Raw genomic sequence first — 15,573 nt, forward strand, 5'->3', positions numbered from 1 at the left:
TGGGATCAGGACCTACAGTTTTGAAAACCACTGATCTACAGACCCATTTTATTAATCATACCCCTTTTAAACCGCCGCAAAACCCCGGGTCTTCGGCGGGGCAGAGGCGGTGTAAATGGGACACGCCGTGTCACTTTACATGGGACTTCTACCCAGGTCCTGACTGAAATCAATGCTGAAATCATAATGCGCATGCGCAAAGGATGATCAACAGACTGCAATCTGGTTTGCAATGAGGATTCAATGGAAAAGTCATTTACAGGAAGTGACCGTTTGGAGGTTTGTATATGGGGAATGGTTGGGAAAAGTATGCGTGTCATGTTTTTTCACTGTGTGCAGCCCAGGACTTACTCAGAGGGTGCGATAAAGACAAGCTGATCAGGCCGGAGCTGACGTCCCACTCCTTCCCTCCAAACGCCTGGGCACGCCTGAATTTTCCCTGACACTCCCCAGCCTTTCCATTTTTCTACACCTTATCATTTAATTCTTCCCCTTTTTCCTTTTATTCCCTCATCTTTAGGGTATTCACCCCTTTCTTTAGAAAATCCCCCCCCCCCCTTCTCTTCCCACCACTCAATACTTTTCTCCCTCCTCATGGCTCCAGGCATTCGCACCCCCCCCCCCCACCCCCACCCTCCTCCTCCTTTTTTACAACATCACACACAATTAGGATAAACTATACCCCTCATATCTCCCTTTTTTTTTTGGATACAATTCCATAAATAACAATTGCACATGAGGCACTTATTTATTTTCACACACACACACACACACACACACACACACACACACACACACATATATATTTTTTACAACTTAATACTTACCACTTATTGTTTATCAGTATTTCACAACACATTTATAGCACACTCAAGGTGATACACACATTATAAGACCTCATTAGATTACAAACACCACCAGGTAGAGGGCATATCAGAGACCCTCACTAACCAGCTTTCACCTCCCTCTACTTTATTTTCACTTGACACATAAATACAAAAATATCCACATCTATTCACATGAATATAATGAACATAATTCTCACGCACACCTACTCAAATTTATAAAAATTCATAGCACTCACCTAACTACTTATTTAATTTTTCCACATCAATGGTACCATAACCATTACCTATTCACACTATCTATATGCTAATTTAAATACCAGATACCATCCCCTTCATGTTTACAAGCTAAACCAGAATAATTATATTATATATCTACATGTTACATAAAATTTGCCCAAATCCTTAGCGCCCCCCCATCCCTTCAGGCATATGTCAGTGCATTGCCCACATTACAAATAGACTTGACAGTTAAAGGCTTGGAACCTTTCCCCCTTTCCTAATAACTACCTAAGAGATCTTCTGCAAAGTATACAAATTTGCACATTTTTTCCACTTTCAAGTTCTTTCTTTATTTTTTTACCCTTATTTTAATCATTTTTAATGGGACTAATATACCTAAAACAGTCTTCACTAAGTGTCAGCCGGGCTATACAACAAAGCAATCTGATTGAATTAATTAATGTACAGTATGCTGCTATATAGCACAGGATATCGGTAACTTAGACACCTGTGAACAAGCTTTTTTCCAAAGTGAAACGTACGTCAGGTCATACTAACCACGTGACCAAGGTCACGGGTCAGCAGCTCAGCCGGACTAGAAATCGCATCCAACGTGGAAGGACTCAGAAAGGGAACCGGCTCCCGGCATCTGTTAGGTACGCAGGTGTTCACATGCACCCAGGAGACCGACGGGCAGAAGGAGGAACTATAGCGTCTGCACATCCGGCCACCCCGCAGACGGTATCGTAATGGGGGACTCACCCCGCTACTATTTTTGCACAACCAATCAATCATTAACAGGGGCTTACAGAGAAGGGAACAGCGTACAGACCTACTTGTTGCTGTTCACGCGCTGGTTACCGCTTGGTATTAATTGTATTCAATTTTTTATATATTATGGCTACTTGGGCGAGCAGGGACGGGACTCTGGACTTGCAGACCTGCACAACGATTATTTAGCGGCAAGCGGCAATATATTCTGTAACTTTTACGAGTGTTACCCTAATGAATACACAGAGACGAGGATGTCAATAATTTCTCGCTGATACTCAGTAATACCCTATCATAATGTCTAACTAATTTCTCAAGTCAGATAGACTCAGCATAATGGATCCTAAGTGACATCTGCTACTGTATTGAACAGACAAGGCATTTATCTATGTCCAATCTTGATAGCAATCACAGGGGAAAGAGATTGTGTACTCTAAGCTATTTTTTAATTTTCATTTTTACTCTGCAATGGACAAATGCAACATTGTAACCTCTCTAAATGCAAACCACAAATAGCGAAAAAGTGGTTACAAACACAACTTAAGAGTAACATTGTAAGGACAATAAGCATATCTTAGAGCAACTTCTCCCTCACCCTTATACCGCTTTCAGACCGCACTCTAGACCCGGGTTATTGCCTTGTTCTTGCGGCCCCAATACGGGTCAAGGTGCGGTCTGAAAAGGCCACTACGGGTCGAGCAACACGGGTGTTCAACCCTGGTAATAACCAGGGTTGAACACGGCTATGACCTGTGTCAAGTGCAGTGTGAACGGATGCCTGGGTCGAGCGACCCGTCTCCCGTTCACAGTATTGAGGAGGCAGCACTGTCAGCTCCAATTACTGACTCCTCCCGAGCCCCCGATGACGCGCCGCCGCCCAGCTCTGCCCCATGTGACGTCGCCAACTCGGCAATATGCCGTGTCGGTATCGGAACTTTCGGTACTTATGTAGTATCTGGGCTGCCGATTTTGTGATTGTATGCCTTACCTTAAGGCATACAATCAGATGCGATGCGATTCGATGCGATTTTGCATAGGATTCAATGTTAAGAAGGTCCTGTTCATTTCCCCACTATCCAAGTGGGCATAGAGTTGATTTTATATAGCGTGGCGAGCGCAGCGAGCCACCGAGCCCGAAGCATGGCGAGCGAAGCGAGCCCCGCGAGGGGACGCATATTTCTTAAAAAGTATTCTGTGTCCCCTCGCGGGGCTCGCTACGCTCGCCACAGGTTTATATCCAACTCCATGCCCACTTGGATAGTGGGGAAAGGAAAAGGACCCCTTTTTCCCATTGAATTCTATGTTAAAATGGACTCCGACCATTTTAACATTGAATCCTATGGAAAAATCTTGACCATCGCATCGCATACGATTTGGTCGCATGCGATGCGATGCGATCCGATTTCTAAATCGGAAGCCCAGATACTACATAAGTACCGAACTTTCAGACCGCATTGCCGTGTTGCTCTGGGGATGGGACTCGTGTCCTAATCCGGTGTGCGACACGACATTTGCGGTCTGAAAGTAGTATAACTAGGGAATTCCGTCTTAGGGGAGACTATTTGCTCTGCAGTACCAATTGGATAAAATGATGCACTTTGGATATTTAATAAATGAAGAACTATTTACCTCCCTCCCCAGTCTGTAATGATGCTATGTTTCTAGACAACAGATTGTTTGCAATATAGACATCAGATACCCAGAGGCGAAAACCTGTGGTCCTACCACACTAACTACACCCAAACTCATCCCGCACTTGGAAGCTAAGAAGTGCTGGGCCGGGCTAGTACCTGGTGGGGAGACCTCCAGGGAATACCCAGGTACCGTATGTATGTGTGTGCATGTAACACACCGCCAGAAAGGGACATACTGTATTGCACAAGCGTCTACTACTGAAACAGCATCACACAGACAGCAGACTGGTGACCCATGATTTTAATTACCATCATACTATCACTAATACTACATGGTATGAATGATGGTCCTCCTAAGGCAAAACACTCGAGCAAGGCTGACCTATCATTTCATGAGTCTGTGATAATTTGACCTATAACCAATATTTTCGTAATAGCTATACAACAGACAGCAGGGACACCATAGGTATTTACTGATTTTTAACTTATAATAAAATAAAAGTTCTATTTTAGCAAAAATATAACAGACAGGTTTCTCGGGAAGAGTGCTCCCACAAAGAGTTTACTTTTTTTCTCTCTCCTATATACAATCTATGTGTACGAACTCAAGGGAGCACCGCTGACGGTAATCACATAGTGTATTGCAGGGGTAATTCAACCCACATATACGATGACACATTTATAGATCACATTAGTTCTTTATCCTCACACCAGTATATATATATATATATATATATATAATTTTATCACAGGATGGCCTCATGCTTGCATACTACAAGCCATATGCATAAACATTCATTCAATTATCGCACAGTGGTGAATTCGATCAGGGCTGAATAACCCCCATAGGCTGTGAATGTGTAAGAGATTGCAAATGAGTTTTGTGATGGCTGTCTCTTAATTCCTGGAAGCCAGATTCACTTGTTAACATTAGTAGTTCCGTAGCTTAGACAATGTAAATTGCATACAAACATGAATTAGGACCTAAGTTTAATGTAGCTTTAGCTTCTACTGTCTGATCACCAACTCCCTCTAGTGTAAGCACTCACAAGCAGGCCCTCTACCATGCCTCATGTCTGCCCACTATCTGTCCTCCTCATTTGTGCCGATTTGTTATACAATATATTTTATGACTGCATCCATACATTTAGTATTCCGTTAATGTGTGTCTATAGTCCCCGGGAAAGGAGATCTGTAGACTTTAAGTCTTATAGGCACAGATTCTACTAACTGTTTGTATGTCTTGTGGGGAACTGCTTCTTCTGGTTCCTGAAGATTTGATGGTAGCAGATCTATGCTTTTGTTTAGTTGCCTCCATATTATACTTGCCAACTCTTCCGCAACCCGTTACTTTCCGGTCCCTGCATCCACAAAAGTGTGACAATCTCTCACATCATGCCCGCTTCCTAACTGGTCAAGATGAGGAAATTAATGTTGGGACTCACTACGCTGTATGGAAAGGGAGGGGCTACATAATACAAGTTTGCACCATTTAGCCCCACCTTCTCATGGACCCAGAAATTGCATAATTTTGTCATGATTGGGCAGGACTTAGCAATGAGCCTGTCTGGGCTTATTCTGGTGAGGAGACCATAAAATTAGGCAAATATGCTCCATATCTTTCCCTACCATCTGCATGGTGTAATTGATCAGTCCAATCATTTAAAGCCTAATTACTGTATTCCTGAGCAAAACTGGAGGTTTCTACCCTTGTTTCTATAAGATGTGCAGCGTATGGTTTATGAAAGGAAATCTGAACTGGTTCCAGATTCAGATTATCTCTACATACTTCCAAACTGATCCTTTCTATCTTAGAAATATGAATGTATTTTAACAGACTATACATATATAAAAACTATTTTGCAATGTTTTACATAACTTGATATGCTGTATTTCTTTGTTGAGAATGTATAGTCCTCTTTATTTTATTATATATATTTCTTAAAAGTTACACTTTTAATATCTGATATGCAGTAAGTGTTACCTCAATACAGAGGGTACTCTGGGTTTTCTCTGTAGTTACAGATGAGAAATACCCCCCAAGTAAACCCACCACAGATTTATACCTGCCCAGTTCAGCATCTCATCCTCATTACTTGGGCCTCATAATCCTCTATTTTTTTATTATTGAGTACTACAACTTTTTCCTGTGCGGGAAGCCGGTCTTTCATTGCCTGCAATGTAATTATATAGTCAGACTGTCCAAAATGTGTTGCTCTCTATTGTGTTCAGTGCCATGTATTAATAATAATAAAAAAAAAAAAAAAAAACAGTAACTTATGGTCTCAAAATATAAGCTTTTTGATTAGCCCTATTATTGTTAATAGCAACTCTAACAGTGTTATTTAATAACAGAATAAAGGGTAATGACATGCTGTAGCATATAACTAACATAGCTAATGTCCATTACACCCTGCTGTATTTTCTGCAAAGTCCAAGTTCACCAAAGTCTGAGGCTGTCACACCGAAAAGCAGAACTAAAAGGCTATTTCCTGGCAGACCAACTGACCCCAACTATCCCGGGACCTGCAATCTCCTGCACCTACAACCCTTTACAGGATGCACTCCTATGTTTACAATGAATTGCACGGTCTCCAACTCTGGTGTTCGTTGTATACTCATTAGTATACAGGTACAAAATCTAAAGGCCCATACACACTGGGCGACTGAGCTCAAAGTCACTCAAAATAGCAGGTTTGAGCATCTTTCAGCTCAAAGCAGCCCAGTGTGTATGGCCCCGCAACATCACCGGGAAAGCCACTCATCTGCTGGTTATACCAGCAGATGAGCGGCTTTCAGGATGGCTTTGCAGAGCGCTCCGCTATACAACGCCGTCCTCCCCCCTCCATCGGCGGGCAGGGGGAAATCCGCTCAGTGTGTATGCACTGAGCGGCTTTCCCCGCAGCGATGAACGCGATCATCGCTGTCCATACACGCTGAACATAGTCGCCCAGTGTGTATGGACCTTAAGTGATACAATGATGGAAACAAAGTACAGTACTGTGTATTCTACTTCCGAAACATTTGTAAACTGTACTTAATATAAGTACTTGCCAACTGCAGCAAGTCACTGCAATGAACCAAATTCTGAATAAGAATATAAACTTTTTTATTCGACTGCAACTAAAGGTGCATACACAAGCAGTGTTTTTTGCAGAGTGATTTTCCTCCTGCCCAGCGATTTTCGCCGATGTGAAGTGCGTTCCATAGGAGGACATTATGGAAAATTATGGTAAAACCTGCAGACGGACAGCGTCCGCCGGCCATGATGCGGGAGAGTGCATTAGCGCTCATCACTCATCCATACAAACTGGGCGGCTTTTGAGCTTAAAGCAGCTCAAACAACAAAATTGAGCTGCTTTCAGCTTAAAATTGCCCAGTGTATACAGGTCTTTAGGACTAAAGCTAGTACACACTTGTGCATTATACAAAAGGTACTGGATAGCAAACCTAGAATAAAAAAAACAAAAAAACATTGCACTCTCAATGAAATAAAATTAAATATGTGAATACATACAGATTGGTTGCTAGGATTAGACGGTAAACATTGTGAATTAAATCTTGTAAGATTACACAGATCGCTAATGATGAATAAACATTCTAATTTATTATACATCACTGTCATGAACAACATACCCTGAGGGGCGTCTCTTGCGGACCACGGGGATTTTCTTCTGAGAAGACGTTCATAAAGGACCTGCATGCGGGGCTTGGCTGATTGTAAGGATGGCACACATATGTACTAATTACATTCCTTTCATATCTGTGCTTTATGACTTAACTTTATGTTAGTGAGAAGTCGGACAGTGAGAGGAGATCAAGTAAAGCACAGAGCGCTAGTAGGTTAAGCAGGTTTTTCTATGATGTACATCGAAGGACTGCTGTATTTAGTACACACCAATCACACCAGGCTGCTTATTATGTTGTCAATAAGCACATTTTAGAAGGTTAATAAAGATGCATTTACACTACATGTAAATCTCTAATAATTGTACTGACTTGTTTTGAAGGTGTTTTGTGAGATGACTACATGACATGGAAAGGCAAATGTACATCATATAAGCAAGGTTAAAATTAAGAAGAAGAAGAGGAAAAAAAAAAGATAAGGATAATGTAATCCCTAAACCAAAAGGTTAAAAAAAAAAACACCCATACCGGAAACATTGTGCACCCTCCACTAATCCTTCTGCACACATGCACCCTTCCTGATATGTAAATAGTGCCCAATTAACAGTTCCCCTACAAGCATTAACAGCTGGCCGACTATCCACCATGGTTTAAACCCCAACTTGTTAAATTGATTAGTGGCTGCAGTGCAATGTTAGGTATTAGTATAAACGGCCGGCACCAATGTTCATGAACCAGGGGATACTCAGTTCTATCCTAAAAAATATCCAAGCAACATTGTGAGAGAAGCAAAAGTGTCTACATTGAAGCAAATGAACAAAAATATTAATATTAAGTATAATATATTAAGTGATGAACATGGAATAAGCCTAAAGAAATATTTACAAAATTAGGAATGTAGATAATATATATAGGAATTGAAAACAAAACAAGTTATAAAAGATCCCTGGCGTTCAAGCATAAGAGCTGCAAATGGGCCATGGAGTCGCTACTTGGGTCTGTCAAGGTAGACCCCAATTATTAGAAAGAGAATACATCAACATGACATTGAGAAATAGAAGGAGGAAAGTTTGTTTATTGTATGATGTTGAAATACAGTATGCTAATTGGTCCCAGAAACCAGAAGCAAAGCAGGGAAATAACCAAGGTGGCCACAAGGTGGAAGAAGAGATCGTACAGGAAGAATTTAGTATGGTCATACTTACCCAACTCCAGCTTCAAGGAAGAGGGGAGCCCCTTTGTTATGGTCATGAAATAGCTGTACAATCCCTTAAATGATGACAGCAAGCAGGCACAGAGGGTATAGTGAAAGTTGTAGGCATGTTGTAGGAAACATTCTTGAACCACAAAGCTGTTGCCCTGGAAAGAGAAAGTCTCACTTTATGCTGGAACTCTTACACATAATAAATACATGCTTTATGATTCAGCATTACAGGGTGACTCCTGAATTTGAGAATTGCCATACAGTACATAGAGGGCTCATGTCAAGCATTTTATAGCACCTCCACACAACACAAGGATGATACAGGGTGACGACAATACTAAAACAATAATTTATTGTTATAATTGTTATTATAATTTTGCTTTCTATTATATAGTCATTACAAATGTAGATCAATACAAACAACAATCTGAAAAGCTTCTCCGAGACCAAACCCTTTTAGTATAAATGATGAACGTGTATAGCATTCATTCATTAGTGGTTAGTGGCATTTTTAGCAAAACATGTTATTTCGATATGCTTTCTTACATCAGCAGATAGCTGCTTTGTGTAGTTACTGCCAAACACTACACTTTCCAGCGTCGGGATTGAAGACTCCTTGTTCTGAGCTGGAGCATTTCTATTCAACCAGGTGTTTTTCATTGCACGGTGAAAGCTGGAGGGGGGACAAGAGAGCATATTAATGTACTGAGGGAAAGAATAGATATCGGAGTGCAGCATACTGTACTGTGGCCTACAAATCTCTGCTATCAATTTTTATAGCTCCACTGGAGGGTAGGAAATTCAGTTGATTTTGGGCACCCGCCTTATAGGGAGGTTAGTTATTCAATTCTTTATGATGAACGCAGGCGCCCATTATTTTTGCTTCCATTCTCCTGAGATCACTAGCAGAAATCTGCTAAATAGGCGGCTTTTGCGCACAGACTCACGTTTTGGCTGCGTGGACAAGACGTTCAATGTCTGTAGTTTTAAGATTCTAAACACAGTGCATTTTGGGAGCACTACATTATGGGCACCCACACCCATCTGTCGAGTGCCCATTGCTTACACAAAAACAACTGAATTCTCACATAGTTGTCCAGTTGACACAAGATGCCAAATTAATGGTTTTATTACATTAGCACAACAAAAGTGACATAAAGCCACCAGCGCTCATACAGAAACTGCAGCCAGGAGAAACATGGGATACCAAACGCAACACAATTTCTGAAACAAAAAGAGTCTCCCCTGCGCTGTTCCCAGGATAAGGGATCGTTACACATATTAAAAATTATTGTAATGTGATGCAGAAATCATATTGTTATTTTCCAAAGTGCGAAAATACTCAGCTGCCAAAAGGTAGAAACAGAACATGTACAAACCAGGGACACAACGCAAAAGAGGGGAAAAAGTATGACCCAATGAGTACTCGCTACCTATTCCCAATAATGCAGACTGCACGCAAACCTAATGCATACAATTACAAGGTGAAAGCATATTTGTTCTACCAACATAATGAGGTATTCAGTAGCTCATTATATTTGTACTTTTAGCTCCGGAATACATCAAAACACTGGGACATCAAGGTCTGCATTTAGCACCTACTGTAAATTTAGAGATGGAACCAATGTTGATTGTGTGCGCATGTCGTACTACTCATGTGCCTAAATGGTCTTCTGGTGGAGGTTGCAATGAGGAATTATTTGTGAGTGACTGACATAACGGAATTGTTTGTGTGGAATATTTGCGGCTAATTCCCTGAAAACAACTGTTTTAGCGGGTTAGACGCAAAAATGAAGTATCTCCTGGATGTATGCAGCAGCAATCTCCAATCCCTGCTATGATTCCTCCTTTCCCGGTGGCAGCCGCATCCCCATAGGTTTCTATGGGGATGAGATGCTGCCTGATGTATTGATATCGAGCAGCACTGCATCAGGCCCCAAAGCTACCGCCATTCTGAGTTTGTGGTAGCCCATTGTGCCTATGGACTACTTACCGGCACTGCTGGCAGGTCAGCGCTAATCACGCATGCGCAGACCCTCTCGGCACAGCAGATTGAAGTGACCTTGCACCTGCAGGAGGATTCATGCTGAGGAAAGAATTGCATATTATAATGCATTCCTGGGCAGTAGATCACACCCAGATCGCACTGTATATGCGATCTAATAGTAAATGGGCCCTGAATAGATATTCCAATGCAGGCAAATATCGCAACAGTTTCTGTACACAAAAAAATCAAATGGATCCCACTTTCGGCGGCCATGCTGCATGACCCTAGGGTTACTCAGAAAGACCATTGTTGTCAGATGGTTGCGTTGTTGTACGCAAGTGGTGGGTCAGATGCCAACAAAGGGCATCTCCATACAAATCAGGTGCAACATTTACATATTTTCTTACAGCCACTGAATTAGGCCCATCAGATTTTAATTATATTTATGGAAAGCACAACTAACAAGGGCAGACCCTGTTATCTCAGTGATTGGATTGCATTCAACAACTAAAGTTACATGCACAATTTTATGTAAAATGTAAATTAGCATAGTGTTTACCGCTGGTTCACTATTTTGGCCATAAAGTTTGCAAAATGGTAAGGTACAGCAAAACAAAATAGACATTTTTGTGCTATCTGCATAAGATATAAAAGCCACTTTGAAAGAAAGAGAAAACAGACTGAGGCAGTTTATAACCTACTGTATGACTGCAATGTATTAAATAGGAAGTCACCATTCAGTGGATAAAGACCTATTACTTGCTATTTTGCTTATGTTGAATAGAATAAGTGTGCTCTCATTGATAGACACATGGATGTACCAGGGAGCGGCGTGTGCTCTAGTGGTGTTATTTGTTTTGTCAAAGCACCTACAGTTACAGCTCCAGTTTCCTCCTCACATGATACGGTCATCTTTCTATCCAACACCTGCTAGAGAACATGACAGCTGCCCTCCCTCACATTGGCGACAGACCTCTGAGTCAGAGAAGCATAGGCATGATCTGGCATGGTCGCTGTCTATGCTTTGTTTAATCACTGAACTAATTACCTACATGTTTAATATATGATCTTTAACACTTAAGAGTGATCTACGTATTTACCTGATGAGAGGCTGATGCAGAGCTACCAGAGAGCCATGTACTACAACAGATATGACTGAGAGGTGGAAGTAATCAAACATTAAATTGATATGGTGATGAAGGCCTCTATGTACATTAAAGTGCAACTTTAAACTTCGACTACTAATTAGTTGCAAGGCGTTTGGGTCATTTGGTCTGAAAAGCAAAAAGAAAACAGTTTTTATAGCAACATAAATAACACAACCTCAAAACAATTCATTATTTCCCCCTTGAGTCACAAGCCTAGTAAAAAAAGAAAATGTACAAATGCATGAAAGGGAAAGAGAACATTCTTTATCAGATCAGCTAAAGGTCACACATCATTGGCAGGTCACAGTAAAACACGCAGAGACTTAGAATTCCTGCTCCTCTGATAATGGACAAAAAAATTAATTGTTCAAGGTGATAATTAGCTGCCAATGTGATTTATACGAGGGTCACAAGAAGTGATTTAACACTTCAACTCTATGGTCACACACAATAAATCTGCACCACAAATTGTGTAAAACATGCTACTGAATGTCCATACACACTGGGTGGCATTGAGCTGAAAGCAGCTCAGTTTTCTAGTTCGAGTTGTTTTCACGGGGCATCGATGCGCTCCCGCATTATTGCCGGCAACAGCTGCCGCTCATCTGTATCACCAGCAGATGAGCAACTGGTTGGATAGCTTTCCATAGCGTCCTGCTATCACTTAGATGGGCGAAAAACTATGGAGCGATTTTCAGTACAGCAATTTCCCCCATCATCGCTTGCCATACACGCTGGGCAAAATCGCCCACTGTGTATGCAGCTTAAGGTGCTCGCTTCAGTGTCTTCCAAACAGATTTTCCCATTCCTTTTAGAATAGAAGTGGGGCATCAGGAGGGTCAGCCACAGACTGTAATTAAGAGATGAGACTTGTAATTGGCCCTGCGACTCTCAAATCATCTTACTGAGATTAAAGCTGGTTTTGCTCAATTCTTTATGAGCGCTTTATGATAAATAATTACATTTAGCAGTCTCAGGGCAGGTGCAAGGTTTTTCGGCAGCCTAGACTAATCTTCATCTTGGTGCGCCCACAACCACCCACACACCAATGACAACATTGCAGAACCCCAGGAGAAAGAGATTAGGTGGCGTCGTAAAAGTTCAACAACTGTTATTTGCTTTACGTTTCACCAATAATATTTCTCTCTGAGTAATCCTTTATTTTGTGAAAGTCAGAGGGGTGCCCACCAGATGCTGGAGCCCCTAGGCAGCAGCCTAAAGGTAGAATCTTTTACATACAGTAGGTGGTAGGGCAGCTTTAAAAAGAGACGTTCATTATTTGACATTAAATACATAAGATACACATATAATATAAAATTACTCAGTGCAGTCTCCTGGGGTGTTCTAGTCATATTGCATATAAGAGGTTGTTGCATATATTTCATGCATTTCAGGGACCTACTGTATGTGTATGATGACATCTGTACATATTGACCGAGAAGAAATACTCTAAATATTCCTTGGGAAATTTTGTAGGATGGAACATGTATTTAAAAAAATAAAAATAAAGACATACATAGTAACTTGTGCTGAAATTGTGGATTTAAGCAGTAAAATATGAAAACATAATGTGTTATCTATTGCGCTTTGGATCAGCCAGAGTAGTGTTTTCCAAGCTAATGGGTAATTTAACCTTCCATAGTGACAAAAGACTTCTACATAATATTTAAGTTTACTGAAAAGGAGCCAGCACATGCCTTTTTAGAAGGTTTCTGGTGCCAAGTAAGCAGGAAACATTAAAACAGTCTGTACTAATTACTGGAGAGATTTATATGGCTTTCCTGCAAGGCGCTGAGCGTGCAAAGCTTGGCAGACAAACCAGAAGAAATGTTCTTATCCCTTGAGGTGGAAATAAAAGAAGGTTATGTGAGATATACGCTCTTCATTACATTTTTCTGGATGTTATATACAGAAATACACTGCATAATTTTCTGCACAAATAAATACCTTCATTCATGCAGTTTTCTGCTTTGAAACCATTGATGTGCCACAATTTGTTTTCTTGAACTGGGGGGGGGTATGGCTTTAAGTAAACTTAGTTTAATCTAGACAGGTTTTTTAGTTTCAGAAGAAATGTGAAAATGTCTAGCATTATTTACTTATTAACAGTTATTTATAGTGCACACATTCACAGCACTTTACAGAGAATATTAGAAAATTCACATCAGTCCCTGCCCAGCGGAGATTACTAGGAGAATTTAAAAACAAACAAAAAAATAAATAAATGAATGGGTGGCTTCTTATACTGTAGGTGTGTGTCAGCAGAAGTGATATTGGAAGCGATTGCTAAAAAAAAATCCTGTGCCACTGGTCGGTCAGATTCATCTTGTATTCTGCAGGTCTCACCTCCGACTCAAGGACAGGACCGTGCATAGGATCGTACATATGATCATACACATGCGATTTGAGACGATTTCACCAAATAGGTATGTCGACCATCCTTAGGTGTCAATCTAGTAACTGTCGATCATTAGCAGTTGACCTAGTGACTGTTGACCATTAGTTGTTGACCTAGGGACTGTCAACCTATACATTGGGCAGTATTCAATGAACAAAATTCTCTGTGCATGGCGAGAGATTTTTTCTCTCGCCATGCACTCTCCCTGTTCCGGAGCCTCCTGCTCCCACTATTCAATGTATTTAAGACTCGCCGCCACTCGCGGCGAGTCTTAACCCCTGCAGCGGACGAGCGTCCGTGGCAGGGAGCTTTCAGGGAGCCGGGGGACGGAAGCAGCCAGAGAGATTAAAGTCTCCCTGGCTGCTCCAGAGGAATGTGGAGGAGGGCTCCCCGGGACCCAGGCAGCACAGGCTGCCCCCCCCCCCCCTATAGCCAGCGGGGGACCCAGTATTGACTGCACCCGATCGTGCATATTAACGATCGGGTGCAGTGAATATATGAATATCTAATGAGCGGCTCGAGCGCTCCGGCCCCCTGCTGGCTGCACTGTGTAAAAAAAAAAAAAAAAAAATTAAAAAAATATATATTTTTAAATTAAATATATATTCATGTGCTATAAGCACATGAATAAAAATAACATGCCCCTTCACAGAAAAAAAAACTGATTTTTTGACACCAAAATTAAAAAAAAAAACCTTTTAGGTTTAAAAGTTCACATTCCAGCTCTCCATCAAAAGATGGAGAATTTCTACACGGAGAGAGACGGCAAAAATCACTTAGAAAGACGGCGAATATTTCACATTGAATAGGGTGGTTCACTTTTGGAGAGCAAAATGCTCCGTCCAAGGCGAAAAAAGCAAAAATTCTCCATAAAACACGGAGAATTTTTCTCATTGAAAACTGCCCATTGTCTATCCTCTATACCGTAACCGGTTTTAGTGCAGGAGGAAAATTTTCCATTTTCCCCCAACAGAATGATTAAAGCAGGTGAGCAGTTACTGCTAGCATAATAGAGTATATTTTACTTTTATATTTAATTAACATATAAGAGGTTGTTAGCATATATTTGGTCAAAGATATGAACCTACCAACGCTGAGGTCACCTCTGTCGAGTAGGTCCCTACCCTACCGAGTCCCGCCTATTGTGTGTCTGCAGGGGCGTATAACTTTGTGCGCCCCATAGCAACATTTTTAAGGGGCCCCCCAACTATGGACACTGAGTGACTAGTGTCACACAAAAGGTGTGGTTAATTTTGTCTATCATTTTAATGCCGACCCAGCTAACAACCCATTGTCCCGTGAAGACATTATTTTTCACTGTTATTCTTTATAAAAACTATGTGGGATTGAGGATGGGGGTCACCAGGACTGTGTGGGTCACAGAGGGGTAGGACTCTTTATTTTTCCCTCTCATATTCCTTCACGTCTCTCCTTTCTCTGTCTCTCATTCTCGCTCTCTTTTTACATGCATACACCCTTCTTTCTCTTTTTATTTAATTCTGACGATCATACATACATACATACAGTACATTCATAAACTGCTCTTATATACATGTATATACCGCCCTCTCATATACATACATATATACATGCACTGCCTCTCATATACATACATAAATACAGCACCACTCTCATGCTTACATCGTCACTCTTATAGATATAATACATGCACCGGTGCTCTCACAAATACACCATCACTCTAATACAAACATAAACCCTGCTACTCTCATACATACA

General features: G+C 41.1%; 1 protein-coding gene and 1 pseudogene across 6 annotated transcripts in view; one reads left to right on the forward strand and one right to left on the reverse strand.

Moving 5' to 3' along the window:
- FAM135A (family with sequence similarity 135 member A) overlaps positions 1 to 15,573 on the reverse strand; it is a 120,555-nt gene that overhangs the window by 35,504 nt on the left and 69,478 nt on the right. For 5 of the 6 annotated variants that reach the window (XM_083177257.1, XM_083177255.1, XM_083177261.1 and 2 more), the window contains 4 exons: positions 11,391 to 11,564; positions 8,850 to 8,976; positions 8,305 to 8,458; positions 7,109 to 7,186 (listed from right to left, as the gene is read on the reverse strand). In XM_083177257.1, coding sequence (XP_083033383.1) covers positions 7,109 to 7,186; positions 8,305 to 8,458; positions 8,850 to 8,976; positions 11,391 to 11,564 — 533 coding nt within the window. The remainder of the gene's footprint in view (positions 1 to 7,108; positions 7,187 to 8,304; positions 8,459 to 8,849; positions 8,977 to 11,390; positions 11,565 to 15,573) is intronic. The other variant, XM_083177258.1, reaches the window with a different exon arrangement.
- LOC146066100 (5S ribosomal RNA) lies at positions 3,550 to 3,670 on the forward strand (annotated as a pseudogene).

Source organism: Crinia signifera, chromosome 3 (assembly GCF_055691185.1).
Source record: "Crinia signifera chromosome 3, ASM5569118v1, whole genome shotgun sequence".
In the NCBI taxonomy this organism is placed as follows: domain Eukaryota; kingdom Metazoa; phylum Chordata; class Amphibia; order Anura; family Myobatrachidae; genus Crinia; species Crinia signifera.